This window comes from Cuculus canorus, chromosome 13, assembly GCF_017976375.1.
Source record: "Cuculus canorus isolate bCucCan1 chromosome 13, bCucCan1.pri, whole genome shotgun sequence".
NCBI classification, from domain to species: Eukaryota; Metazoa; Chordata; class Aves; order Cuculiformes; family Cuculidae; genus Cuculus; species Cuculus canorus.
Window position 1 is genome coordinate 13510863 of NC_071413.1, and position 27557 is coordinate 13538419.

Here is a 27557-nt window from a genome sequence, read left to right on the forward strand (position 1 = left end):
GCCTTCTATGAAAAGCATCCAAGCAGAATACTGCTAGCTGTTGGGAAGACTGCTGTCATGATTTTGTGTCTCGATATCGTCTGGTAACTTGATTGCCTCTTACATTATTTAAATTCAGGTATTATTCAGGCCTGTGTAGTGTACTTTCTACTCCTGCAAGACAACATGTCAGATTCTTTTGAATACTGCTGAAGGGAAGATGCTCCTCTGGTTACTGCGAATCAGGGCATATGTGGGGAAGTCCACAGCTGGTGTCTTATCTGTTCCACCCGTGGCATGGTGAACAGCGTCTGTTCGATGGCCTATGCCTGCTGTGATTAATGGCTTTTGCAGGCAGCAATAGCATGACTTTGACATGATTCCTGCCAATTTCCCTGCTCCCCACAGGATCGCTTGGAGCAGCAGGGAGCTGCCAGGAGGCTTGTTCACTGCATCGGCTGCTGCTTGGAAAAGCTGTTAGCAGCAGCAGCAGCATGTAATCCAGATCCCTCTCTGTGCAGACTCAAGACAACATTGCATTGGTTTACTTTCAATTATATTTGGATTATGATCTTTGCAAGCATGAAAAATAAACCCAAATTTTTCCAAACAAAATCTTCAGTTTTGAAACAGGCCTTAAAGTTTTCTTTTCCACCTTCTCCTCTACGTTTGTCAGTAAAGAATTTCTTTCTTTATGCTGATAGATGGAATAGGTTTGTAAGTCATTTGAAAATTATGTGTACTCCTTCAGGATGTTTGATCTGCATCCCCTCTCAGTAAAAGGGGAAGGATATTTTTAGCTTGGCAAAAGGCTTTGTCCTTTTTAGATGCTGTGTAGCTTTAGAAATTGTTTTTGGTGTGCTTGGGTTATAACTGTATAACTATTTATAGCCACACTTTTTTTTGGAAGCATTAAATGATTATCAGAATAAGAGACTTCTGCCTAATTAGATGATTTTTGTAGCTTTACAAATGACAGATACTGTCCTGTGTAGTGCAAGCATGTTTTTGGGTCTTCTAATCTCAAAGCACTTAGGTTACATTCCAGTTAGGGGTTTTGTGACAGCGGTGACTTCCTTGATGGAGGTTTCATTACAGCTTTATTTAGCTTAGAATGGCTGGCTGGTGCTTCCTGCATCTTCATGAATGTCATTTCCATATGGCTAGAAATGTCATAGCAAAATTAAAAAAAAAAAAAGGCTTTCAGTTTGCTAACAAATAGCTCACTGTTTGTGCAGTGCAGGAGGCGTAACTTATAAACAGAAGCTATACTGTAGAGCAAGCAGCAGAGGGTCATCCTGAGGAATTAAAACATACAGTAGCCTCATCCAGCTTATTCACCACTCTACCATAAGAAAGTAGTGAAAGTTGGGGAATAACTTGGGAAGCAGCATTTAGCTGTGAGGAAATGTAGCGCAAGAAACTTTGTTTTACAAGTAATATAATATCTAGGAAGATTGTTGCAAAAGAATTAAGAAAAAGCCATCATTTCTATCATGCCTACTTTATAATCAGACAGTTTTTATTTGTTTCTTTCTGGACAAGGACGGTTAAAGAAGATATCAATTTATTATAAAAATGCTCTGACCATACGGGCTTTAGTAGCATTTGGCTTAGTGCTCTAATTATACCAAGAATATAGGAATATCTTTTTGTTTAGCTGATCTCAAAATGCAAAATAGTACAATATTTAACATTTTTACTATGTTATGGTATAATAACCCAAAAAGATAAGACACCACAATTTGTTATAGATCTTGTAACTGTAATATAGAAGCTTCTTGGCTAGAGTTCTCAAGAGTAAAATTAACATGCAATAATTGACCTTGTGATTTAGCTGCATATTTACAGAAATATCATGTCAGTGGTATTCAAAAGAAAATAACCCATTTAATGTATTGGTACCTCTGGTATCTTCAATGGACAATGAAGTGGATTTTGATATTAATCTTAAAAAGAGGTGAAATTCTGATTACGTCTAAGGCCTAATGTTAACTATCTCAAGTTCCTTGCAATGTTTTATGTTTTCTAATGGACAAACACATAGATATCACAAAATAGAATTATTAATATATATTAAGCAAAACAAATCAAATCCTGACCTTTCTTCATTTGTCTTTAATGGGCTTCTGAGAACGAAGGGCATGGCTGGGATGGAGCTTTGCCGTCCAAAGCTGCTCGTTATGTCGAGTTTTGTTTTTTTTTTTCTTGCTGTGTTGACAATACGCATTTAAGAACTGGTCGGATGTTTTGAAATAGCACTTCCAAACAACGCAGGAAGGAAGAGTTTCCCACGGAGCCGTGACCCACGTAGATGAGATTCTCACTGCTGAAAGGTGAAATCAAGGTGTGTGCAGGGGCAGGAGCGGCAGCGCTCGGATCTCAGAGGTCTTCTCCATCCTAGGGAATCTGCGGTTGTAGGATAGAGCATAGAATCCTTCCATTTTCTGTGGCAAGCAGGGAAGTCTGTAAGCGAACGCTTAGACGGTCGCTGTCAGCTCGTAGTAGTGAATGGCATCTAGGTAGAATTGAGGAGCCGCGGCGAGGGGAGCGGCGGGTCCCGGCGGGGCCGCAGGAGTTAAGGCGGCGCCGGGCGGGGGTTGCGCGGCGGAGCCTCCCGGCGCGGTAACGGGTAGCACCATCTGCTGGCCCAGCCGCCGCGGGAGGAGCCGGGCTTTAACGACATCTCTAATATTCACGCTGATGCATTTTGATGCTTTGTGCGTTCGTTCCTTCTTCCTGCGCTTTGTTGGGCTGCGGGCGGCGAGCGCCATGCGTGCGCGCCCAGGGCCGCGCGGGCCCCGCCGCGCGCTGAACAGGGCCCCGCGCCGCGCCGCGCACTCCTCCTGAGCGCTGCGCCCTTTGTCTGCCGCCGGAGATGTCTTCGGCGAAGAGGCCGAGGGGAAGGGTAAGCGAGAGCCCGAGCGAGCGGGAGGAGGAGGGGTTCTCGGGGCTAAAAGGCTAATGGGATTGAATAACCTTCCTTATGACTGGCTGCCGCGGGGGAGCCGCATCGCCATCTTGAGCGGGCGGCGCGGGGCGATGCGGGGCCGTGCGGGGCGCGGGGGCCGCGGGGAGAGGCCGCCCCGCGGGTGAGGGATGAGGGGGTTCGGCTCTTGGAGCGGGAGAGTTCCTCCGTTCCTCGCGCGGGGGGGGGTGGGGGGAGGGCAGCGAAAACATGTCTCCGAGCCGGGGAGCCGGCGTTGCGTTCGCAGGGAAAGTGGCTCCGCGCCGGGGAGACGCGATTGAAAACCTGGAGATGAAAACAAGCTGCCTTTGCCAAGCGAGGCGCTGACCTTGCGTTGATCGCGATAAAAGACGGAGAGCTTGCCGGTCTTTATATGACCGCAGAGCTCTGTATTTTTAGCTCGGGTTTTATCTTTTGTCTGTTTGTTAATCTTGATGTTGTTCGAGCATCTGCGCTGTTTAGCACCGAGTCTCGCGGATCCTCTCGTCTGCTTTAGCCGATCTGTGGTGCTCGTGCCTTACCGAAGGCGAAATACCGGTGCCGTTACCTTCCGGAGTGCTTTGCTTTTTCAGATTTTATGGGAGGAACGTTTGTTTGAGGTATTGGAGATGTGTCCGATGTACGAGAATGCTTGAAAGGCTACGGATCGGTGGCTGTGACTGTAGAGGTGTGGAAAGAAGGCTCAGAGAATTTGGGGAAGATACGCTTTAACTGATTTTTCAGTACATGGATTGGTCCTTTTAAAACCTGCACGTTATGTAGTTATTTGGAACAGAATTCCTTCTTTTTTTGTGTTTGCCTGAGTTCCAGTTAAATCTGCTAAAAAACACTTGCTTTTTCTTTCAAGAAGTCTTTGTATCCTTAATGTAACATGGTTTTATTTACTTTTTGTCTCTCCCTACAGCCTCCTTCCTCCAAGAAGGCTGATGGTTCAGGATCATATACTAAGTTGCAGAATACACAGGTGAGGGCGACTCCTGAAAAGAAGCCGAAGAAAAAAGCAGACTCTGAAAGTAAACAGGAGAAGGCAAATCGCATAATATCTGAAGCGATTGCAAAAGCAAAAGAGAGAGGAGAGAGAAATATTCCACGAGTGATGAGTCCTGAGAACTTCCCCAGTGTTTCAGCTGAAGGAAAAGAAGAAAAGAAAGGTAGAAAAGTTAAAGCCAAACCAAAGGACAAGGAGAGCAAAAATCCAAAAACTGGTTCCTCATCCAAAATTAAAGAGAAAACAAAAATTGGGTAAGTAGATTAAAATGTCCTCTTAGTTCTCTTCAGACTGCAAATCCTTGATTAAAATGAAAACTGCTTACTGATAATAAAATGTTCTTTTCCACTGCCTACACAAAATTCTTCCTGATTAAGTCCATGTGTGGACTCATTCAGGAACAAGAATGGTCTTTTTTTCTCTTGAGATAAAATCGTTGTAGGACTATCTTTTTCAGAGGAATTACTTTAAATTCATATCCTAAAATGTTCTGTACTTATCTTTGAAGCATAGACAAGACCAAAGAATCTTTCATCTAGTGTTGTATCAGTTCCAATTCCAAGTTAAATTTATCTGATATTATATATGCTGTCTTTATCAATTTTGGCATGTTATCTTCAATACAAGAGTGCGTGATAAACTGCACAGGGAGAAACTGGAAGCTTAATGAACTTGTTAGCAAGTGAATACTCTTAGAGTTATCACATGTATCAAAAGTAAAGTACATATTGGAAAATCTCTATTCTAAGCACTTTGTGCTTCTTTCTTTGCAGTCTTCAGTCATGTCAGTTTAATCAGCCCTTGCAAATTTTGCAAATTCAGCTGGGTCAAGCTGGGTGGACACCTTGGGATAAGGAGCTTTCAAGAGACATTAGAAGGCTCCAAGGGATTCTTTAGGTGGGACATCCGCTGACTCTAGAGCTAAACTAGTTCTCCCATATACTCCTAAAGGGAAGTGTGTCATTTCCAACATGAAGTATGTCAGTAACGGCTTGAAAGGGAAATCTTACCTGCGGTCTGATTATTTTTTTTTAAAATGCATGCTCTTTTTGCGGTAACAGAAATATTAACTGGTGTATCGCTCCAAACTTAAATGTCTCATATGCATATGTGTATTTTCATGTATGGAGCAGAAATGAATGTTCTTTTAATCAACCCATTTATCTGCATTTCTGTTTGTTTGTTGTTTTTGGTGTTTTTTTTTTTTTTCCCTAGGGAACGGTATTTTTCTTAAATGTTTGAAGTAAACAACTTCTTTGGGGAGTTATTCTGTAGTACAAAGATTAGTGCTCTAAACTTGGCTTGCTTCTTAACTTGAACTTCGATGATCTTAATTTCTTTCCCCTCCTGTTAAGGATTGGCGTATGAGTTCTGCTTAGTGCTTCCTTTTTTTTTTTTTCCTTCTTCATCTTATTTAAAGTGGGATTTTGGATGTGTACTTCCAAAGTTGATTTAATCCTCATGTTTCTGAATTTACTTATGTTCTGTAACAGACATTTCGTTCATCCGTCTAATCGGAAAACTTAATCTGTTGTTTGGCTAGTGAGGGTTTTGCAAAGCATTAGGGTAACTGCTCTTAGTGTGCTTTTTTATTTGCTCTTTTGGCTAATTAACAAAACCTGCCAAAATGTCTTTATTTACTGTGTAGTTCCTATAAAATTTTTACTGGCTTTAATCATAAAAAGTGAAGTAAACTGTTACATTTGGGTTTATACTTATGCATTCAATTTTCTGTCTTTGTGAAACACTTGGCCATGCGCATCAGTTAGGATCAGCAGTCAAGATTTCATGAAGCAGTGTCAGCTGAGAAACATGACATGACTGAAGACCGATTTTAGCCGTGATGTTTGTGCTTGATCTGAAATACACTGAAGCTGTAAAGAAACTGCCATTTGATTAAGTATGGTCAACTTTTCATAATTTTGCATTGAGCTCCCTGTTATTTACCAATTTAATCAACTAATGCCCCAGTAGCGCTCTGTTAACCTAATCATGCTGCAAGGTATAACTCTAAGTACGTGGGGCACGTACACGTACGTGAAGATTTATTAGTCGGATCGCGTTTAAGAGGAGTGAAGAGAGTCTTCTAGAGCCACATACACAATTTTTTTTAAGAAGTTCCGTGGATTTTGATGGTGAGCACTAAATCAAGTGCTTTGAGTCATCATGTTTTGTATCCATACAGCTTTATGTGCTGCTATGTTGCGTTAGCACTATTTTATATTATATAATACATAAAATATTAAATGTTTTGTAAGGAATCTACTAGAGTGGTTTTGAATAGCAGTAATGGCAAGAAGGCCTTGTTTTTTAAAAGTGATCATATTAGAATCTGTTTTCTGTGCAAATGTAGCTATTGATCTTATATAAGGATAGTATTTGCCATAGAATGGCTATACTTGGCTTTTCAGAGGAGGTTAAAAAATTTGTGGCTTTAGTAAAATTTGTCTTATCTAGAGAAGAATAGAATTAAATAACTAATAGGGTTTTTAGGAGGCTCTACAGCTTTTCTAAAGGTTTATTCCTGTCTTACATTCTTAGGAAAGTATTTCTTACGGATCTAAGCACATCCTAGAAAATATTGTTATATCAATATAGGATTGGGGTTTTAAATGTGTGGGTTGCTACACTGACTTTTCTCATTTATCTTAAAATAAAACAAATTCTGACTGCATCTTGGGAGAAGAATTTACCATGCTGAGATAATGTGTTTAGAAAACAAGTGCTTTATTGGGCAACTTCAGTTCTAGGAAAACTTTTGTTTTTCTCTTGGAAATGGGGATTTTTGAGATCTGTTTAACGGTGGGAGAGAAGACCTAGATGATTTTTTTTTTTCTTTTTTTGGCTCAATAAGGAGAAAACAACAAAAAAGAAACATTGTATATATGACATTGTTTGCATTTAAGCAGGAAGGAAAGTCTGAAGACAGTAAATGTGATTAAAATCAACTCATTTTCAGTTGTTGTAAAGTGTTATCAACCGTAGTTCTTCTACAAGCAGTAAAGTAGTGAATGAAAACTTAGAGTTAGTGAAGGTCTACAGTAGAACAGTAAGGTAAGTATAGGCTTTTAACAGTAGTGAGGAATATGTTTGGATGCATCCGTCTTGCCTATTTTTAGAAGGAGTTCCACTATGATATGTCCTACCCAGGTGAAAATGTTTTGTTTCATTCAGTGTTTTCTATAAGAAACATATTTAACTTATAGTAACTGCTAAATATGCTGTTTCAGTTTGGATTCTGAGAGCCAGACCAGTGTGGGAGGTGGTTTGGAGTTCTATCTTTTTCAAAAGATATGAAGTCAGGCTCATGTTGCAGGTGACTCCTGTCAGATTTGCACACTCAGGGCAGAAACTACTAACAATTAGAATGATTTTTTTTTTAATGTTTTTTTTTTTTTTGAGAGAGGTGTTTGGAGAGTGGTTTTAGTCTGATCTTTCACATCTCTGCCAGCATCAAACATAGCCTATCCAATATGAGCACAATTCTGTCTTCTCCAGTCCAGCAGTCAAACAGCAAACTTGTACTTAGACTATGATCATAAACTTTGCTGGCATCTTACAGCAGTCCTGTCTGTGCAGCGTATCTTGTGTGGCAGGTACTGTATTGCTCTTGAGGAGGATTTGCGGAGTTACACAGTTGCCCATCTGTGAAAATTACATTATTTGTGTCACTACAGTACAGAAAAAAATTAAAACATGATTCTTTGCAATTCATCATTGTGACTTAATTACTAGCAGTTACTTTATAGACAGGCTGTTGAAGTTCAAGAAATCCTGTCTGTTAAATCAGCCAAATGTTCTACTGGGTTCGGTAAAGTTTCTGTGCCATAAGCATTGGTTAAGATTAATGACTGATTTAATTTATTACCAAGAACATTTTAAGTATTTGTTAGAAGTTATTAAAAGAATGGGTTATAATATATTTAGAATTATGAAATTAAGTAAGCAGTTTGCTTTATGCATTGATTACTGATCAGATTCATTCTTTGAAACTAACTTGCTTTACAGTTTTTCTGAGAACTGCAAAACCAGTGTTCATCTCCTGGATATTTACCAAGGCTTATTGGTGGTTGGAAATCTCTTTAAATCCTTAATATTTTTGCATAGAACTTGTTTCCGTTTATAAGCTCTTTCTAACTGATTATAATTCTTCTTGCATTCAAGGTGATGCATATTTGAATTAAAAAATCTGTTTCTTACCACCTATATGAAAGACAGAAGAATTTTGAATTTGTGAATCTTGTGTTGTTTTTGAAAAAGTAGATTGGCATTTAGGTTTTACAGCTCTTGATATATTCCCACCTACGCAAACATAAAATTAAATATCATGGCCCTGATGAAAAGCACCAGCTCTGCATTGGTGATGTAAAGGACAATACCAGTAGGCGACATTTAGGAATTTATTTATCACTGCATGGTTTAAATAAATAGAGCCCCCAAATCCTAAGAATTTCATTTACAGAAGTTCAATTCAGGACTGTAGTCCTTAAGTTCAGAACTATTTCCTGTTGTCTGAAATGGCTGTATTGTTTCATATGTTAAAAAACCAGTGTTTGTTTGGGTTTTTTTATTCCTAACCCTTAAATTGTAAATTCAGTAATGAATCCATTGAGTCTTTTGTGATCCTGTTCACTAATCAAGTGATTAGATGTCCTAGTTTCTTTGAAGGAGGTCTCAGATGTACTGTTTACAATACAGCGAATTTTTAGGATGCAAGACTTTGACAGAACATCTTGATTGCTTGTTGATATGATAGTTAAGATGGTTTGAAGCCTTTGTAAAGTCATTTAGCAATGGGAGATGTGGGTAGGGGTGTGGAAAGGAAAGTGATTGGCCTGTTACGCTGACCCTGTATCATTTCAGTTTCAATGCAAGAACTTGAAGTGAATTTCCTAGAAGCAGACATTTTGTTTTGGCTGAGTCAGGCAAATGCTTGCTAATATATCTGTGCTCGTAGGGAGGAGATCTCGCTGAATCCTTTTGTACTGTCAGGTCATGGACAACTTCTGTCATGATTAGAAATGGCACACAAATTCCAATTTTGATCATCCTTCTGAGATGTATTTGCATGCAATGAGCTGTGACTCCTTGGTGAAGTTTGCTCTGCTCCTGCATTCTGCTTTTGATGGCTCAAGTTTCAGGTTTTGATGTCTCATTCATGAATGCAAAATAGTGTGGTCTTATCGAATAAGTAACTAAACGCTTTGTTCTCTTGCGTTTTTGTTCCAGTGTTGTATGAGCTTGAAACAGCTGTTGGTTCCAATGAGACTGTAGTAGTGTTTTTAAAATCTGTGCATAGTTCAGAAGGTGTTCATTTGAAACGTAACTAAGGAAAGAGACAGTGGCTAATATTAGTGTGTTAGTATTATTTGTTAAACTTATGTTGAAGGGATAAGAGCAACTGGCTATATACCACCATTATAACTCTGGTTCCAAGAGGATACATGATCTTTTCCGGGAAATGTCTGTTTTGTATTTTGCTAATAGATAATACTTTTAGCTAAGTTTTTAGTGACTAAGAAACACTAATACTGCTGATAATGTGGCAGTTTTATGGCTAGTAATATAATGAAATCCTTTGATTACAAATTAGAGTATTTTTGAAGTGGTTTTGGACAGTAGTAATTTGTTACTTTGTTTATCTGTTTTGGGAAAACTGGAGTAGAATGGTGTATTAAAAGCACGGATCAAAGCCAGTAGTACTGTTCTGAAATCCCTAATTGTTACTGGCTGTTTCTCTTTTCTTTCCTCTTTAGTACTTCATATTCTCTATTTGGAAAACTGTTCTTTATAATATTCACAGAGAATCACACAGTCCTTTAGGTTGGAAAAGACCTTTAAGATCATCAAGCCCAACCGTAAACCTAACACTGCCAAGTCCACTACTGAGCCATGTCCCTGTGCACCACATCTGTGAATCTTTTAAACACCTCCAGGGATGGTGACTCAGCTGCTTCCCTGGGCAGCCTCTTCCAGGGCTTGACAAGCCTTTCAGTGAAGTAATATTTCCTAATACCCAACCTAAGCCTTCGCTGGTGCAACTTGGGGCCATTTACTGTCATTCTTTCCCTTGTTTCTTGGGCAAAGAGACCAACACTCACCTCACTACAACCTTCCTTCAGGTAGTTGTAGAGCGATGAAATCTCCCCTCAGCTTCCTTTTCTCCAGAGCCAAAGGCTCTCAGCCGCTCCTCATGAGACTTGTGCTCCAACCCTTCACCTGCTCCATTCCCCTTCCCTGGACATGCTCCAGCCCTCCAATGTCTTTCTTGTAGTGAGGGGGCCAAAACGGAACAGATGATTTGAGGTGTGGCATCACCAGTACTGAGTACAGGGGGACGATCAATTCCCTACTCCTGCTGGCTGCGCCATTGCAGATACAAGCCAGGATGCTTTGGGCTGTCTTGGCCACCTGGGCCACTGTTGGTCCCTGTTCAGCTGGCTGTCAACCAGCACCCCTGGTTCCTTTGTGCTGGGCAGCTTTCCACCCAGTCTTCCCGTGTGGGTTGCATGGCATTGTTGTGGCCGAAGTGCAGGACCTTACCCTGAGCCTTGTGGGACTCCATACAGTTGGCCTTTGTCCCATTGATCCATATCCCTCTGTAGAACCTTTCTATCCTCATGCTGATCAACACTCCTGCTTATTAAAGCTGTTCAAAGTGTTGATGACTCTTCAGTCACATTCTGAGCTATCAAACAGAAGGAGGATGGAACAGATTCTTCCTGGTTCCTAATTTATGAGGAAGAAGTTGTAATGTGTCTCAAATAGTGGTTTCTGGTGGTCTTGCTCATACTTTTAAGTCTTCCAATTTTGTTTGCTCCATGTTAGGAGTTTAGTGCTAAGGATCAGAAGTAATTATAATGACTTCTGAGATGGCTTCTTATTAAACATTTGTATTGGTATAAGTTTCTCAATGACTTTATTTTGTGGTTATAGAAAAAGGGAATATATGTTGAAGCAACCTACATTTTCTAATTGTTAAGGTATTTCTAGATGTTATGTAATAAGATAAATTTTAAATTTAAAAAGGCACGAGAAAGTGAAATTGGGATGATTTTTAGTGGTATTACTTATTCTGTGTATACAATGTGCTGTTTCCTTTTCATAGAAACAGAAAAGTTTCTGCTCAGAACAGTTTGTTTCGGGGTGGAAAAAAGGATTTTAGCCAAGGATCTTTATGCTTTCATGCAGAAATTTATAAACTGGCAAGAGAACTTGCTCTCTCACTGAAAAAATTCACAGAATTGATCCAGTTTACAAGCTTCTGAGAATCATTGTTTTCACATAGCAGATTTTTTTAGAAGTTTTTGGCCAAAATATGAGCAGATTGCATTTTTACTAATAGAAATGTGTGACTTTAGCACCATTCTGGTGTTCAGCAACTTCTGATAGCAAGAAGCATTGTGTTTCTGGGCGCTGGATCAGAAAAAAGTGAAACCATGCATTTTTTTTCTCTCATTCGCACCATATCTGTATAGAGTAGGAAACATTCTGATCTGCAACATGTAGAGAAGATGTTGAGAAAAATTCGGGGAGATGCTTGTGAAAAGAAGTACCAGGGTAAAGAAATCAAGATTAAGATAAGATGCAAAAGCTGTTAGAGAAATGGAATATTATGTATAAGAGTGTAGGGGCACACAAGGGGGACTGTACAGCTGCAGAGGAGAGGAAAACAAGTGCAAAGAGAGATGTAATTAAAGCAGTCTAATCACAAAAATAAGCCCATGTTCTGAAACAGAAGGTCCTTAAAATCCTCTGCTATTCAGTGCATACTGCTACAACCCATGGTAAAATAACCATGGCCTTTCTTAATATTGTGCTGCTTGAATCCGGAAGGAGCCTGAGCCTAAAATACTAGGCAGTAGTGTGTGAAATGAGGATGAACTATGTTTTTGTGGATACAAACACAGTAGCATGCACTTAAGAAGTGTTTCAACCCACCATTTCACAAAAGAGGATCAGAATTTGGAGTAGACTGCCCAGGGAGGTGTCAGCTTTGGAGATAAACAGAACTTGACTGGACTGAGCAAGATACAAGAGCTCTGAAGCTGGCTCTGAGTAGGGACGAGATGTCCTTCAGAGACCCCTTCCAGCTTGACTTATATCTCAGCACTTATTTGATAAAAGAACATATAGAGTTCCTTTTTCTTTGTTGGTAGTAGTCTTGTAGTTTTGTTTTTCACTTAAATCAAAATGTGTATCTTGCTTATAATCAGCTCTACTTGCCATACCTGCATCAGGCCTTTAATGCCTTTGCTTCAAATCAAAGAGGAGACTTGGGCTCTTATTTATTGGTGAAATAAATAACCATGTACCAGCTATATCATGTGAGTTTACTGGATTGAGTACTCTCTGTGTCCACTTTTTTAAGTGAAAAAATCAACAAGGGACAGGGACGGAGCAACACAACTTGTTGCACTTAACACAGGGGCAAAGTTTAAAATAGTGCATACCTAGGTGACACCTGGTATCTGCTCTCCAGCAATGGCCAAAAGCAGATGAAATGGGAATAATTTAAGAGCAGGGAAAACATGCATGATACTTAAATTTTTCCCAAACTCTAGACATGCAGATCAGGAACTTTGTGGGATAGGTACTGTTTCATTCATTTACTCACCTTCCAAGAAAATCTCGCTCATAAGTTTATGAGGTTTCCCTTTGAATCTATGTTAAGCTTCAACATCCACAACTCCGTCCAGTAGCAAGCTCAGAAGTTCAATAACACCGTGCCTTGTCTGCATCACTTTGGAATATTAGCTAATTTGACATATTAGCTGACAAGTGCTAATGTAACTCTAAATTCTTTGAAACGAAGCGAGATTAAAAAAAAGGAAAAGGTGGTTTATCCAAGTCCATCACCAGAAAGAGTAATATTGGGCAAACACCCAAAAATCTAGTAGTCTTGGGGAAGAAATGAAGAAGAGAGTCTTAATCAGAGTTTGAAAAGTGAGGAGGAAAACCCCCCCAAACTACTCTTGAAAACAGTAGGAAAACCGTTGCATTAGTTGTTGAAATTATTTCCTGTAATTATGAAATGTTTTCGAAGTAACAATTAAACTGAGAACACCTAAAAAAAGTAAGGACTCGAGGACTAGAATTTACCCTTGAACAAGCAGATCTGTGAGCAAGCAGCTCTGCGATTATGCCTACTGCACCTTAATTTCAATGTGCATTTGCCAGTACAATTCATTTCATACTAGAAATGAAAAATGGGAGTGGAAAACGTTTTCTTTTTTTTTTTTTTTTGTCTTTTTAACATTTCCACTGAACCTACGTAGCAGTTAAGCAATGAAAACGTTCATTGCTTCTTAAAATATGTCTAAAATCTTTTGCAAGCCCTGTTGCTTAAACTATCCATATTGTTCTGGTGATTTAAGTTTTTTGTTTCTGTGTGGACTGTTAGTTTGGACTAGTAAGTATGCGATAATTCTCTTCTCTGAACACTTGCAAAGAGAAGAAAGTGATAAACAAGTGTTTCAAGCAAGTCCTACTTTCTCATCAGTGGGTTTTCATGTGGCCAAGATATTTGATCCTACTTTGATTTTCAATAACTTGTAATGTCTGCATGAAGACTAAAATGCTGTGTTTCATTTGTGCTGTAAATGGAAGAAGAGACTGATATGGTGGAACAGTTAACTCATTATCTGTTACATAGATCTGGTGTTTAGGTGATGTATAAAATACTTACTTCAGGACAGCTCTTTATCTGTGATTTTGTTGCTTCGTTTGTCATCATTCTACAATTATGCCACTGAAAACATATTTCAAGAGGAGTATTGGGCACATTTCAAATATGAAAAAGTAAATATTTTGATACCCTTAGTTAAAAACAAATCAGATGACTTGGTATCATGATTTACAGCATAACCTTGAAATGTGAAAAAAGAAATAACTACTGTTTTTTCATTGGAGTTTAACTAATTGATTTGGCATGCTGTTGGTTCTTGATATATTTTGAGAGGTTATAAGATTTCTTACAGATAAAACAATTGAGTTTTGATTACTGTTTCTTTTTTTTTACTCTTTTTCCTTTTTTAAGGGCCAGAAAGGTTCGTGCAGTTCCCGCATTTTTTTTTCCATTGAGTGACTTATTTAAACATACAAGTTTTGCATGTCAAGCAGCTTTGAATGCTTTTAAGTTGTTGTCCATAGCTGATTTCTTTTATTAAAAATAAAATGTATTTTGCACTGCAAAACAGTTTATGGTAAATAATTCACTGTCATCATCTACAGATGGTATTTATCCTAACTTTGTATCATTTACCATTGTCAGTTTAAATTTTGTATCTTCTTATTTATAGATTTAAAATATGTATGATACAGAGGAATTGAGATAGTAAGGTAACTGCTTGCCTGCAGAGAAACTCAGTAGTAGAAAACAGTGTCTGCTGGGAAGTCGTAGCTCTTTGTTTTGAGACATTTTTCAGACGGTGGTGCTTCTGACTTTTACCCTAAGAAGAATATGGGAATTGCTAGTGCATGTGGTGTTATTTTAACTAGACTGGTATATGGCATTCACTTAGATGTTGGGTTTTTTTCTTAACAGAAAGCTAATCATCACACTGGGTAAGAAGCAGAAAAGAAAAATTGAATCTTCTGATGAATTATCAGATGCTAAGCAGACTCCACAGCGGCCGTTGAGAGATGAAGACTCACAGGTAAGTAGACAGAATTTTTCCCTTTCGAATTTGCATGTGGTGTTATTTCTACAGACCTCTTTTCCCCATCTCCAAAAAGTTATGCTACTTTTGACACAGTGACAGTTACTCTCTCACTGCTGTCTTTCTCTCATAAGTAGAACCTATCTATCTACTACTTTTCTTAGTGGAAAAATAGAAAATCGTGTGTGTTAAGAGTCCCCTGTCTGTAATGGGACATCAGTGCTCTGCTTTTGTCTGGTGCATTTCAGTATGGAAGGCCATAGATTTGAGATCTACCTGTTGAGCTGGCAGTTAGACCTGATCCTTACTTGGGCTGACTTTGTGGGGAAGATGTAGAGATCACCTAATAGAACAGACATCTATCAGTGAAACCAGCTCCTTTAATCTTTAAAAGGCTTGTTCCAAACTTAACTCTTTGTGCTGAACTCCGCTTCTGTAGAAACTGAAAGAATTGGGTTTCTTGCAGTGTTGGATCTGAGGGGAGCAATGATCAATATACTGATAGCCAATGGTTGTGTGTGGAATATTTCTGAAGCAAGCGCCAGGTGAAGAATCAAAGTGGTGGAGTCATTCTCTTGAGGAATATCTATCTCCCTTGTAACTTTCTGCAGTTTTTTCTAGAGTGTGCTGGTTAAAATAGTAACATAGCTAATTATTTACAAGACTTGCACACAAACAAGTAGGGACTGTTGGTAGGAGATTACATCCTAGTTGTGTGTATGTTAGTGACAGATTTGTAACTTTCTTGCTTTAGGGTAAACTCCTTTAAAACTAAGTTTATAAACTAGAAATGCACAGGTTTTTATCCTGTGGTATTTTCATCCACAGAGATGAAAACAGTGTTCAAAATAAGGTGGTGCTGAGAAAAAATTAATTGCATTATTTGATGACAATGTCAGAAAACAATTATGAGATACTGAGTTGACCTTTAGTTAATGCTGGGCAGGGGGTGGATCAGAAACCATTTTCCAGAACAACATTTTGTTAACTTCAGTGATAGCTTGTCTTGGCTAAAGGTTACCTGAAGGAAACATGAAATTATTTATTTCTTGGGGAGTTTGTTTTCGTTGCTTTACTTCATTAATTCATTCTGTCTTTAGTTTTCCAACATTTCCTTGGTTTTCTTTTCGTGTTGCACATGGCTGTCTATTTTTAAGCCCTGGAGGGCAATTCTAGTTGTTTTTTGGGATGATGTTTTTTTTCTCCCATAATGGGTTTGGTATACTTAGTTTCACAGTAAGTGTCTTCCTTAAATACGTTCATTAATTTTTTGGAAAAATGTGTGGTACTACTTTTTGTGCCTTAGAACATTTGTTTATGACCATGCTTCTCTACTCAGGGAAATGCATAGTTTTTTTTCAAACAACTTGACTTACATATTAATATGTTGAAGAACATATGTCTGTTTATGTTTTGTTAATCACTTCATACTTTAAGAAAAGATAGTGAGAAGGATTGAAAAGGCCAGTTAATGCCTCATTAAGTTTTGAAAAACGCAACAAATACTTCATTAGTAAAACTTGAACCTGATTCTTAATTCGTCTTTTTCTAATTCATGCTTCGTTGTGCATTGCTCCTATTAGTGTGTTTTTGTCAGCGAACTATTGTTGGTTCAGTGATAATGTGACATTTTATGTTGCGTTAAGGTGTCTGTTTAAACCTGATGTTTCTTTTTGTGCTAACACCCACCCTTCTCCCCTCGCTTTTTATTGAGGAATAGCTAATCTGGCTGTGCTGTTGTGGAAAACAGTAGTTTCTTACATGCACTGTCCCACCTTTTCCAGAAGACTTGTGATGCCCATTCTCTGATTTTTACTGTATATATCCTGTTACTACTCTGTCTTACTAAAATTGTGGTAATAGAGTTGTTACAGCTTAGGGAGGTGTTTTACCAGACAGCACAGACCAAGAGCTGAATTTAACAGTCAAGAAAAAAGTCCCTATGCTGCAATCTTTCTGTTACTTAATATCTGTTCAGCAGAAGCCAGTATGACCACAGGATTCTGGTTTTTGTTCTATTCACAACTTGTTCCTCTCACAGCGTATTGCAACCAGCAGTGGCTTTTCCTAAACAAAAATATGCTTTGCTGTGTAGCTTATTATAATTATTAGGTTGGTGCAAAAATAATTGCCGTTTTTGTCATTGTTAATTGTGATGCTTATTTTGCATTAAGCTTTTATTTAACTGTGTTCATGTAGTGCACCATTTTGAAGTGCAAAATTCGTTCTACTTTTCTATGCTAATGGTTTTGTTTTCACTGTTTATTCTTTTTTTTTTATATTACGCTGTCAAATTAAAGATGGAAAACAAGAAAATTCGAGTGATTTTGTTCTATGAGTTCAAAGGGGGATGTAAAGCAGTGGAAAACTGCTATCAGTATCAATCAAGCATTTGGCCAGGGGACTATCAACAAACGTGAAACTCGACATTGGTTCCAAAAATTTTGTGATGGAAATGAGAGCCTTGAAGATGAGGAGGATCATGGGTGTCCTTCTGCAATAGACAGTAATGAATTGAGGGCCATTACTGAAGCTGAGCCACACAAAGCAGCTCGAAGAACTAAGCATTGACCACCTAACAGTTGTTTGACATTTGCATCAAATTGGAAAATCAAAACAGCTCAACAAATGGGTGCTGTACAAAAGGCTAAAACCATCACAGCAGAGAAGTATTGCCAGGAAATGGACAAAATGGACCAAGAATGGGAGCCTTTACGTCCAACAATGGTCAGATGAAAGGGACCAGTGCTTCTTCATGGCAATGCCCAACTGCATGTCTTGCAAATGACTCTGCAGAAACTGCACAAACCTGGCTACAAAACTCTGCCTCTCCCAGCAATTACCACATTTTCAAGCATCTTGACAATTTCCTGCGAAAGAAGGTTTTCCTCAAGCAAGCAGCAGCTCAAAACGTCTTTGAAGAATGCATCAGTTCCAGGACTCCAGAATTCTATGCTACCAGAGTAGACTTGTTTCTTGTTGGCAAAAACGCATAGATTCTAATGGTTCTTACTTCAATTAATAAATTTTATTCTAAGCTGAGATATACTGCTTTAAAGTTGATAGTTAAAAGATGGCAATTATTTTTGCACCAACCTAATAATTTATTTTATAGAGACTGCTGATTTTATTTTTGTGATGATTAGGATATGCAATATCCTAATAATCTAAGTATTTGAAACTTATACAGTGAGAACAAATAATTTTCTTAGTGTGAACTCTGTTTCTGCAACTGGAGCTTGTTGTCCTCAGATTCTTGCAGAAACAAGAGTGGACGGTTAGAAAGAGAGAAAACAAAGTAAGCAAAACACTGCTGTTAAACAAGCTTGATTAAGATGGAGGAGAAAACAAATACATTAACGAAGCAACAGACTCTTATTAGCCATCAAATCAGGTTTTATCAGCAATTCAATCAATATCATCTAATGAAAATCTTCATTTTTTTTTTTATAACCCTGTTGTTTAATAGAGAGGATTCAGCATGTTTTCTGTCTTTCAGTGAGGTTCTTGAATTGCACAGTAACGCGCTGCTGTTACACTGAATATTAAGTTGGTGTTGAAATACTGATGGTTATGGGAGATCTATTATATATCAGCTTCGTTCCCATACCCTGAAAATGGTGTTCCATGTTTGCTTTTTCAAGCTCTAAAAATGAAAGTATCAAATGTTTAAATGAAAAAGAAAAAAAAATAGAATTGATCAAAAATAATATATGGATACTCCAGTCCGTCTGTGATTCACATGCTTTATGTTTTCTATCAAATGTTGACCTTCATTTTTTGATGTAGCTGAAGTATTGCTTAGAATATCTCAAAACTTCTAATTCATGTTACAGGAAGTTTTTTGTAAAAACTTTTTTTTGTTGTCCTGCCTGCAGAAGAGAAGGTCAAATCGTCAAGTTAAAAGGAAAAAATATGCTGAAGAAGGAGAAGGAAAACAATCAGAAGAAGATGCTAAAGTTTCTGTGAAAACCAAAAAGAATTCTGCCCCTTTACCTGCTGAACAGCCTTTACAGTTGTTTGTGGTAAGTAAAAACTGGCTTGGTCTGTAATGGGAACTTTGCAGTTGTTTCAAGAACTTCAATGAATAGAGCCCATAGCTTGGAAGGAATACGTTATTATTACTAAGCCACTGTTTATTTAATGTGGCATCTTCCTGAGATCTTGAGCACTGGAAGAAATTACTTACTATGTTTTTTTCTGTTATGAACATTTGTTGACTTAACTGAGGTTAGGGGTAAGTATAAAGATAAAACTAAGGACAGGTACATCTTAAATAATGTTTTATGCTGTGTACACATCTGGAAAAGCTGTATGCTCATATATTCTGCAAGTCCTAAGACTTGCAGAAGTACAGAATTGAATCTGTGGACATCTCTGCTTACTGAGATTTTTAAAAAGGATACTCCTCCCTGTTTCCCCTGCTTCAGGTTTCCACTTCCCTTGTGCTGGCTCTGGTAGTCACTCAGTGTTGAGCCATTTTAGGTAACTTAAGTGGCAGGAAAGAAACTGTTTAAAAAGTGTTAGTGAAATGCTTGTAGGAGTGCTAAGGTTGTAAAGGAGAAAGAGGGATAGTATGATGGGGAGAAAAATCAGACAAGAGGGAAGATAACTTCTTGTTTGAAGCAACCTCTAAATTTGGTGCGCTGTCTCTGGAAGTACAGCTTCAGTCTTGGCACCGCTAAGTAATCACTTATCTGTGTCACACAATACCTGCTGGAATTCCCAGGCATGACCTTCTCCGTATCTATATAATGAATTTCTATGTGCGTCTACTGCATCAGATCAGCTCAACAGGGCATTCACAGTGAGTCTGTGTCTGGAAAGATTCTGTCGTAGAATCACCGTTGCCTGCGCTGTAAGTGTGTCTGGCAGGTGAGCATCGGATCTGGTGCTCTTTGGAAGTGCCAGACTTGGTGTATTTTCACATCTGTTTCTGGATATAAACCTGGATTTTAAATTTTACTCAAAGACTCTTAAGGAGAATGCTGCTGGTAGGGGTCAAATTTGCCTTTATTGTTGATCTTTCAACAAGACACTTGTGTTGGAAAGTTTTAAGCCTGATGAGTTTCAAGTGAGGACGTTTACTGATATTTATAATGTCATTTTTTTCCCTGCACTTATAGGAAAATCCAAGTGAAGAAGATGCAGCAATTGTAGACAAAATCTTATCCTCCAGGGTAATAAAGAAAGAGGTAAGTGATGGTCATGGCATAAAGTTGCTCATTTGAAAAAAGGATTTTGTATCCATCATTTTACATTTCCCTTAAATTTCCTTTCCTAGGTATCTGCTGGGATGACAGTAGAAACGGAAGAGTTTTTTGTAAAATACAAGAACTAGTAAGTATTAAAAAAGTGGCTTCACTGCAGGATATGACTGAATTAATTACCAGAGTCCTGTACTAAAGGTTTTTTTTTTATTGTTTGAAGACTATTTATAACCAGATTTTGTCATCGTTTGAGATTTGTTCTTCACAAATTTAGTCTTGAAATTCACTCACCAATAAGCTGACAGCCATTATTGCCAAAGGAATGGAACTTTTAGAGAAGATACATATATTTATTAAATTCAGCAGGGGCTGCATGTGTGAGGCTAATTTTAATTTCATTAATTTAAATCGGAGCTATTTTGTGAACATAGATTACACTTACAGTTTCATACATTTAGGAGAGGTTGGTGTAGGAGTCAGTCTTACTGTTTGAAAAAAGAAAAAGAAAATCTTCTGGTGAAGAGCAATGATTTTACATCAGAAACAGGAAATAAAAAAGAACGAAGAAAATTCTTTTCAATTTATTCCTATTTTAAATGTTGCGTGTGTCTTTCTGTCCCAAGTCAGTTTTTCATGTCGAAAAGGCAAGCACTTTTTAAATTTTACGTGTGGATAATTTCATTAGGTTCTTGCTAATAAGTGTAACTTTTTTAATCTCTGTATTCACATGTTTCTGGAGACCATGTAGCTCTTGTTTTCTGAAAGTGTATAGTCTGTCTTCTTATCTGAGAATGCCCTTCAATAGCTCTGCTTTATTTCTACTGTATCTTTAGGGAGCTTAGGGAGTGGTGGTAATGTATTAAAAAGTGGGTATGAGGAAGAAACGTATGTACTTCTGTGAAGGCTCACTGGGGGACATTTCACTGGTGTAGGGACTGCTGCTCATGTTCCCTCCTTCCTTTGACTCTACTCCTTCCTGCTTTTCTCCCAGCCCAATCTTGTGCCACGTTCCTTTTTGGCATGGGCTCTGGTGCTCCTGATGGATGTTTTACATGCGTTCAGTCGTATAATTCAGCAGTACCTGTCAAGATGAGTTCACATGAAGTACATGAAAAAGTTAGATCCAATGTGTTAAGTACTTTATATCCCTGGTCACTTTCTGGCAAAGCTGTGTGAGTGGTAGCCCAAAGACATTGCCTTAGCTAGGTGCTGCAATAGGATTATTTGGAGGAATAAATCTTAGTCTTTACAGTGAATTCTGTCTTGAATGGTAAAATGTTATTTTTTGAGTGAAATCTTGGTTTATAAAATAGATTATTTTAACTGTTTATTCAGAATAGATAGTAAGCTCTTGCTTTGACTAATATGTTAATGTTCATCTGTGTAATTTTAGCTCTTATCTCCACTGTGAGTGGGCCACAGAACAACAGCTTTTAAAGGATAAAAGAATCCAGCAGAAAATAAAACGATTCAAACTAAGGCAAGCACAAAGAGCTCACTTTTTTGCAGATGTGAGTATGAAGTATACAATTAAGTAAGCTTGTTTTTTCTTGTGAAATCATGATTAGTAGTCTGCTTTTAAATTGAAAAGCCAAATATTGAAGTAGAACTCAGTCGCCAGGGTTGGGTTTTTTGTTGCAGCAAGGAGTTGTTTGTTAGACATAATTTTAAGAGTAAGTCTTCTGGAGTCACTGAAGTAGCCTAACTTGCATGGTATGAAATTGGGTTTGGATATCTACTTAGAAGTGGTAACGAGGGAAAGGTTATGTTACTATGGCTAAATGCTTTACAGTATGACTTTCCCAAGACTTCATTTCTAAATGACTGCATTTTCTATTCTAATGTCTGATCCCTCTTCAGTGCTGGTCAGAAAAAAAAAATAGTTAAAAAAAAATTATTTTAAGGTGTGTGCAAAAGCCTCAGTAGATTACAAAGGCTAAATTCATTTTGTGTACAATGAGACTAAGTCTTAGCATATACCAGACTTTTTTACCTCTCTACTGATTTAATCAACTTATATCGCAGATGGAAGAAGAACCTTTTAATCCCGACTATGTTGAAGTAGACCGGGTATTAGAAGTATCTCTTTGTGAAGATAAGGACACTGGTGAGGTAAATATGTCTTAAAGCAAGTCAAGAAGATACACCTCCATGGACTGTTTGATAGTGGTAGTTTTGGCAGATTTCAGAGTAATGGCTTAATGATTCTAAGCCTCTGTAGTATTTTTTATGAAACATGACAGTCCTGTCATTTCCTCTGCTAGTCATATATTTTGAAATGGAAATCAAGTGCAATGGCTTATATTTTTTTAGTATTAATAGGTCATAGTAGATCAAGCTTAGGTATTTACTGATGTAAATGTGAGGTTTGACAGTTGCCTGTGAGTTGTGACAGAAGTCTGCTCACGTGTCTGCTCCTGTTTCTCTGATAGTGAGGAATCACTGCTGGAAGAAGCATGAGAAGTCAAGGCAGTGGTGATATCCTCTTCCTCTCTAACTCTGTCCCTAGGCTTTAGGCAGCCAGTGATTGAGAGGTGTTTTGATAGTCCCTAGTGGACCTTTTCCCTCTTTATTATCAAAACTCTTTTTTAACTTTAAGAACCTCTTCTGGAAAGCTATTAGAGAACAAAACCATGAGCACAAAGACTGGCAAAGTTATTGATGAGGGTGTTGGAATAGCTGTGATATTTATTCTGTTCTTCTAGATAGCAAAATGAGCAGACTCTTACCCAGAGATTTCTGCATTAATCTTCCAAAAGCAGGGTTGAGGGTTAAAATTGCTTTTCGTTGTATGTAACATAGTTGTCTGTTATTATACTTTTAGAAAAAATATATGGTTGCCATAAGGCTTTAGCTCAGCTTCTTGAAAGATGACTTTTTATCAAAATAAATCTAACTAAAATAATCTGCTTTGGTTGCATCTTTGGAGATTTTTCCTTTTTATATATGTGACCCACCAGACCTATAAAGCTATATATTCTTTTGAGAAGACCTCGGTGTTTGGCACTTCCTCAAGCTCTTTGATCTAGGCTTATGTAGCCTGACCGGGGAATGGAGGAAGTGTCCTGGGTAGCACCTCTGTGGTTAATATCTGTGGTCAATTGGTCAGTGTCTCATTCCCCTTCTCCCCCCGCTCCACCATATTTCCCCAAACATCACAAATGTAGGTTATCTTTCTTTAAACTTGTGGATTGGTGGGATGGATAAGTACTCCAGGGGTCTATAACAAGTGGCAGAGTGTGAGAAGCCAAGGATAGTAGATAACAAGATAACCTCTTTAAAAACCTATCTGAAATGTGGTTTTGTTTCCAACTCTCGTGAACGTTAGCTGCTCAAATAGTAAGGCATATTAACAGTCTGTGTACTAAATTAAAAGCTGATAACATTCAGAATTTTCTTCTGCAGCCTGTTATTTACTATTTAGTAAAATGGTGTTCGTTGCCATACGAAGACAGTACGTGGGAGCTGAAAGAAGATGTAGATCAAGCGAAAATAGAAGAATTTGAACAATTACAAGCTTCCAGGCCTGACTCAAGGAGATTGGTAAAATTATTCTTAGTTTATTTGTATGTCTTGGCAAATTGGATTTTATTTTGTGTTGAAACGTAAAGCTTATTGACATTCTCTGTAAAGGAAGACTTTTTATACAATGAGGGATGTGAAATAGTGGCAGAGGTTGCCCAGGGACGTAGAGGAGGTCCCATCCCTGGAAACATACAAAGTCAGGCTGAGCAACCTGATCTGGTTGAAGATCTCTCTGCTCCTTCTGGGGGATTGGACTAGATGACCTGCAAAGGTCCCTTCCAACCCAAAGCATTCTATGATTCAATGATCTGTGAACCTTGTTACCTAAGAATAATAGTATTTTGAAGTACATATAGATAAATATTCTTATCTATTATGTTACTCAGTTAAAAAAAATAAGGTAAAATCTTTGTTTAGGAAAAAATATGAAGTGCTGTAATTTTCAGAGCTTTTAACTGAGTGACACACAACAAATTTACACTGGTTGTTACAGAACCTAAACACCATTAAGATGAAGGGAAAAAGGAATAAAGTATAAGCATCCTTTTATAGAGAACAGAGTTAAATCTTGTGCTTCAAAACTGAAGGAAATTGGCAAAGAGAGTTCTGTCAAGCAGCTGCTGTAATTACTTCCTGCTTTTATTTTTCTTGTCATAAAGGGCTAGCTGAAAGGAAGACAAATATGTGTGATAAGGAAATGTGTTTTATCTTTGGATTGTCAATTTTTTGTCTGCTAGAGCAAGAGAAAACAAAGTAGTTCTGTTTAAAGTTCTGTATGTCATCATCAGAGCAATATGTGTCCTGTGTGGTGTAGTATGCCACTTGTTTTAACTTTAGTATTTTACATAACTGAATATACATTTTAATTTGCAGGCTTTGAGTTTTATTTTAATGATTTTTCCATGTGCAGATAATGACGGTTGTCACGATTAACATCTTCATATTATATTTAGTTCATTTTTCTGATATTTATTTAAAATCCTGCCATTTTGGCATGTGGGAAGAAGGGCTTTTATACATCTCTTACCGTATTTGGCTTTGAGAGAGAGAGATGATTAAAGTGCAGCCTAACAACTGACAGTCATCTTAGCATCAGCAACAAGTATTTTTTGCACCACTAAGTAAAAGGAAGTATTTGCTGCCTGCAGCCCTGCAAGCAGGAGCGTGGCTGCCTCTGGTGTGGGGGAGTAGACAGATGGCTGCTGGTGGGTGAGGGGACAGCTACTGCTGCACTGAGCCCTGGTGTCAGGTGATGCTGACGTTGTCAGTAAAGAGAGAGAAAATTCAAATCTAAAGTTCAGAGCTGTCAGATAAGGCCACGTGAGTCTGAAGTGAATGTAAGCTTTTATAAATACTGAGAAATGTTTAAAAACCAAATTTACAGCTGATCAGAGAACCACTTAGTAAAAATATTGTGCATGAGTATGTGAGTTTGTTCACGCTGGGATGCAGATGCTATCTGAAGGGTCTTTTCTGGTGGAATCCTACCTAGTATCAGTCAAAAGCTTCAAGATTTCTTTACTGAGTTGCCTGCTAAGCTAGTAATCAGCCTGTTGAGTCTCCAGGCTTGTAAACTTGTGTGCATTTGTGTGCTTATGTATATATTGTTCATATATGCTTAGCTTCTCAGCTTTCCTTGAGCTTCCTAGGGACATTAAGAAGATACACCTTGGTACTGTTACAGTCTGTTCTGTCATGTCTTTTGTATTGTGATCCTGTGTGTGCTGATACTGTCTTTCATCTGTTCCCTTGCTGAAATCCATTCAGGGAGCGAAACCACTCACAAGTCTGCTTTTTTTATTCCTGCTTTTGACTTCTGGAATTGGCTGTCAGGTCTAATGATGCGCAGTGACCAGGGCAGATGCTGAAGGGAAAGGAAGAGATAACAGTACCTCATTGTTGGTTGTCCAGACTGCTTCAGGAGGGTGCCTTCAGAATCCGAAGTTATTCAGATTTTGGGGATATTGGTAGTCCCTGATAGTCAGTTGGCTCTGGTTGTAGGACAGTTGTTCTTAAGAGCTTCCAAGGTGAAACTGCATAGGTTCATAAAGTTTCTCATGTAAATGAATTAGTGTTTCAAGTTATAAGCTATTTGTATGTGTAGTTCTAGATGTCAGTTGCTTTATATTGTTGTAATATAATCTAAAATTAGTTTTTAAAGTATTAATTTATATAGGCAAATAAATACAAATTTTAGGTTTCTGTAGACTAGTTATTGGTAAATAATGCTAACAATGATACACTCTCAATTTTAATGTAATTACGTTCTAGATCTGAAGTTGTTATACTTGAGGAGATAGCGGTTTAAAATGTTTTGGCAAAAAAAAAAAGCTTGTGTGAACTTGCACATGTATTAATTTTTCCCTTAAAGGACCGACCACCTCCAAACTCCTGGAAGAAGATAGAACAGTCCAGGGAATATAAAAATGGCAATCAGCTCAGGGAATATCAACTGGAAGGACTTAACTGGCTCCTATTCAACTGGTACAATAGGTATGTGCATCAAGTGCTTTCTCATGTAAATTTTAAACTGTATGAAGTTAAATCGCTGTTACTGGGGTGAATACTGTTTTAACTTTAATTTATTTTAGCTTCTCTGCTTGTGCTGAAAGGGTGTAGGTGGAAAAAAAATTCTCTTCCTTTGGTTGTATCTGTATGTGTTTATGAACAAGGGTAACAAACCCAAAACTTTAAAAGATTAAAACTAATGTAACTGAAAATAAATTTCCAGTGGCTATGAGAGAATTCAAAAGTAACTGCCAGTGAAGTACAAGCTTTCCAGATTTTTGGAAAACGCTTGAATCCTTCAAAATGATTTCTAGAAGTAGTACATATTTAAAATAAGGTTACCTCCCTTCAAAAATACGGCTAGTAAATAAATGTTTTCTATATTGTAGCTAAAGTTAACACAGCAATAGCATTACTGAACAGAAGCTACAGGGAGTAATTTATAAGATTTTTTCCAGAGCGCTGTGTTTTCTCTGTTTCTCACATGGATTTCTGTTCATGAACCTTTCTGCTTGCTTTATTTCCAAAACTTCATTTGCCTGTCCCTTATAGAGATTATGTCAGCGAGCAACCCATTTGACCACTCCATTTCATGATCTGCAAAAAACCAAAAAAATTGTTTTAATTATCAGCCAAACACAGCAGACTAGTGTATCTGTGCAATCAGAGTGAGGGGACAGAATGTCTGGCTGAGAGTGAACACCTAGTGGTGGTAGTAATTTGGTTATATGCATCTCTCTGTTTGGAAACAAGAGGGGAAATATGTCTTTGGTGCTGAAATGCACTCCTGTTATGTGAGCGTAGCTGGGATGCTTTCCATCTTTGAATTCTGTGAAATCATCGTTGATATCTAACAGCTTTGTCAAGGTGAATGTAGGAAATCTAATTCATTTGAATTCTTTTAATTTGGGCAGACATAGTCTTAAAAGAATACTTTTGGAATATCTTTATAGGAGGACCTCATGGAACGTTCCTTTCTCAAGTTTTGCCAGTGCAAAACATGACTGAAAGCTTGTGGGTTTGTGTTCCAAATGTATTCTTTCACCATAACCAGAGAACATCTTTTACTATGCCTCAGTTTTGACTGTTGTTTTACACTGGTGTATTTCAACTTTGTTTAATGCTAGTAACTTTGTTTAATGCTAATAACAAATACATATGTTGTATTTTCAGGCGAAATTGCATTTTAGCGGATGAAATGGGTCTCGGCAAAACCATTCAGTCAATTACATTCCTCTATGAAATCCTCCTTGCTGGTATAAGAGGGCCTTTTCTGATCATAGCTCCGCTTTCCACTATAGCAAACTGGGAAAGAGAATTTCGCACATGGACTGACATTAATGTTGTAGTGTATCATGGAAGTATGATCAGCAGGCAGATGATTCAGCAGTATGAAATGTACTTCAGGGACTCACAGGTATTATAATATCACTTGTATGCAATAACTTAGCCCAACTCTGTTTCAGATAGTAGTAATGAAAAGTATACTTCACATGGTCTGTACATATGTCTTGGTGAAAGTCATTTTACATCCCACGATGTATTTTTTTAGTCTTTTTACGTACCAGAATCTTTAACATATGCTTACTGAATAAATTTTGTAAAAGTGGTTGCAGCAAGATGTATGTTGTTTCAGTACGCTGAGTAATTTGCAATTTAATATCAGTGATGCTGTTGTGCGTAGAGACGAAAGTGTACACAGATGGTTGCAGTTGGGT

The 27557-nt window shown here is 37.9% G+C and overlaps 1 protein-coding gene across 9 annotated transcripts in view; it reads left to right on the forward strand.

Moving 5' to 3' along the window:
* Positions 1 to 27557, forward strand: part of CHD9 (chromodomain helicase DNA binding protein 9) — a 93016-nt gene that overhangs the window by 33927 nt on the left and 31532 nt on the right. For 7 of the 9 annotated variants that reach the window (XR_008452009.1, XM_054078557.1, XM_054078562.1 and 4 more), the window contains 10 exons: positions 3852 to 4189; positions 14482 to 14593; positions 18475 to 18621; positions 19723 to 19791; positions 19881 to 19936; positions 21200 to 21317; positions 21832 to 21918; positions 23212 to 23349; positions 25703 to 25824; positions 27013 to 27256. Coding sequence is in view for 8 of the 9 variants with exons in the window: in XM_054078557.1 (XP_053934532.1) it covers positions 3852 to 4189; positions 14482 to 14593; positions 18475 to 18621; positions 19723 to 19791; positions 19881 to 19936; positions 21200 to 21317; positions 21832 to 21918; positions 23212 to 23349; positions 25703 to 25824; positions 27013 to 27256 (1431 nt within the window). In the remaining variant the exon portion in view is untranslated. Of the gene's footprint in view, positions 1 to 2756; positions 2888 to 3358; positions 3547 to 3851; positions 4190 to 14481; positions 14594 to 18474; positions 18622 to 19722; positions 19792 to 19880; positions 19937 to 21199; positions 21318 to 21831; positions 21919 to 23211; positions 23350 to 25702; positions 25825 to 27012; positions 27257 to 27557 lie in introns of those variants that run through there. The other 2 variants (XM_054078565.1, XM_054078563.1) reach the window with 2 other exon arrangements.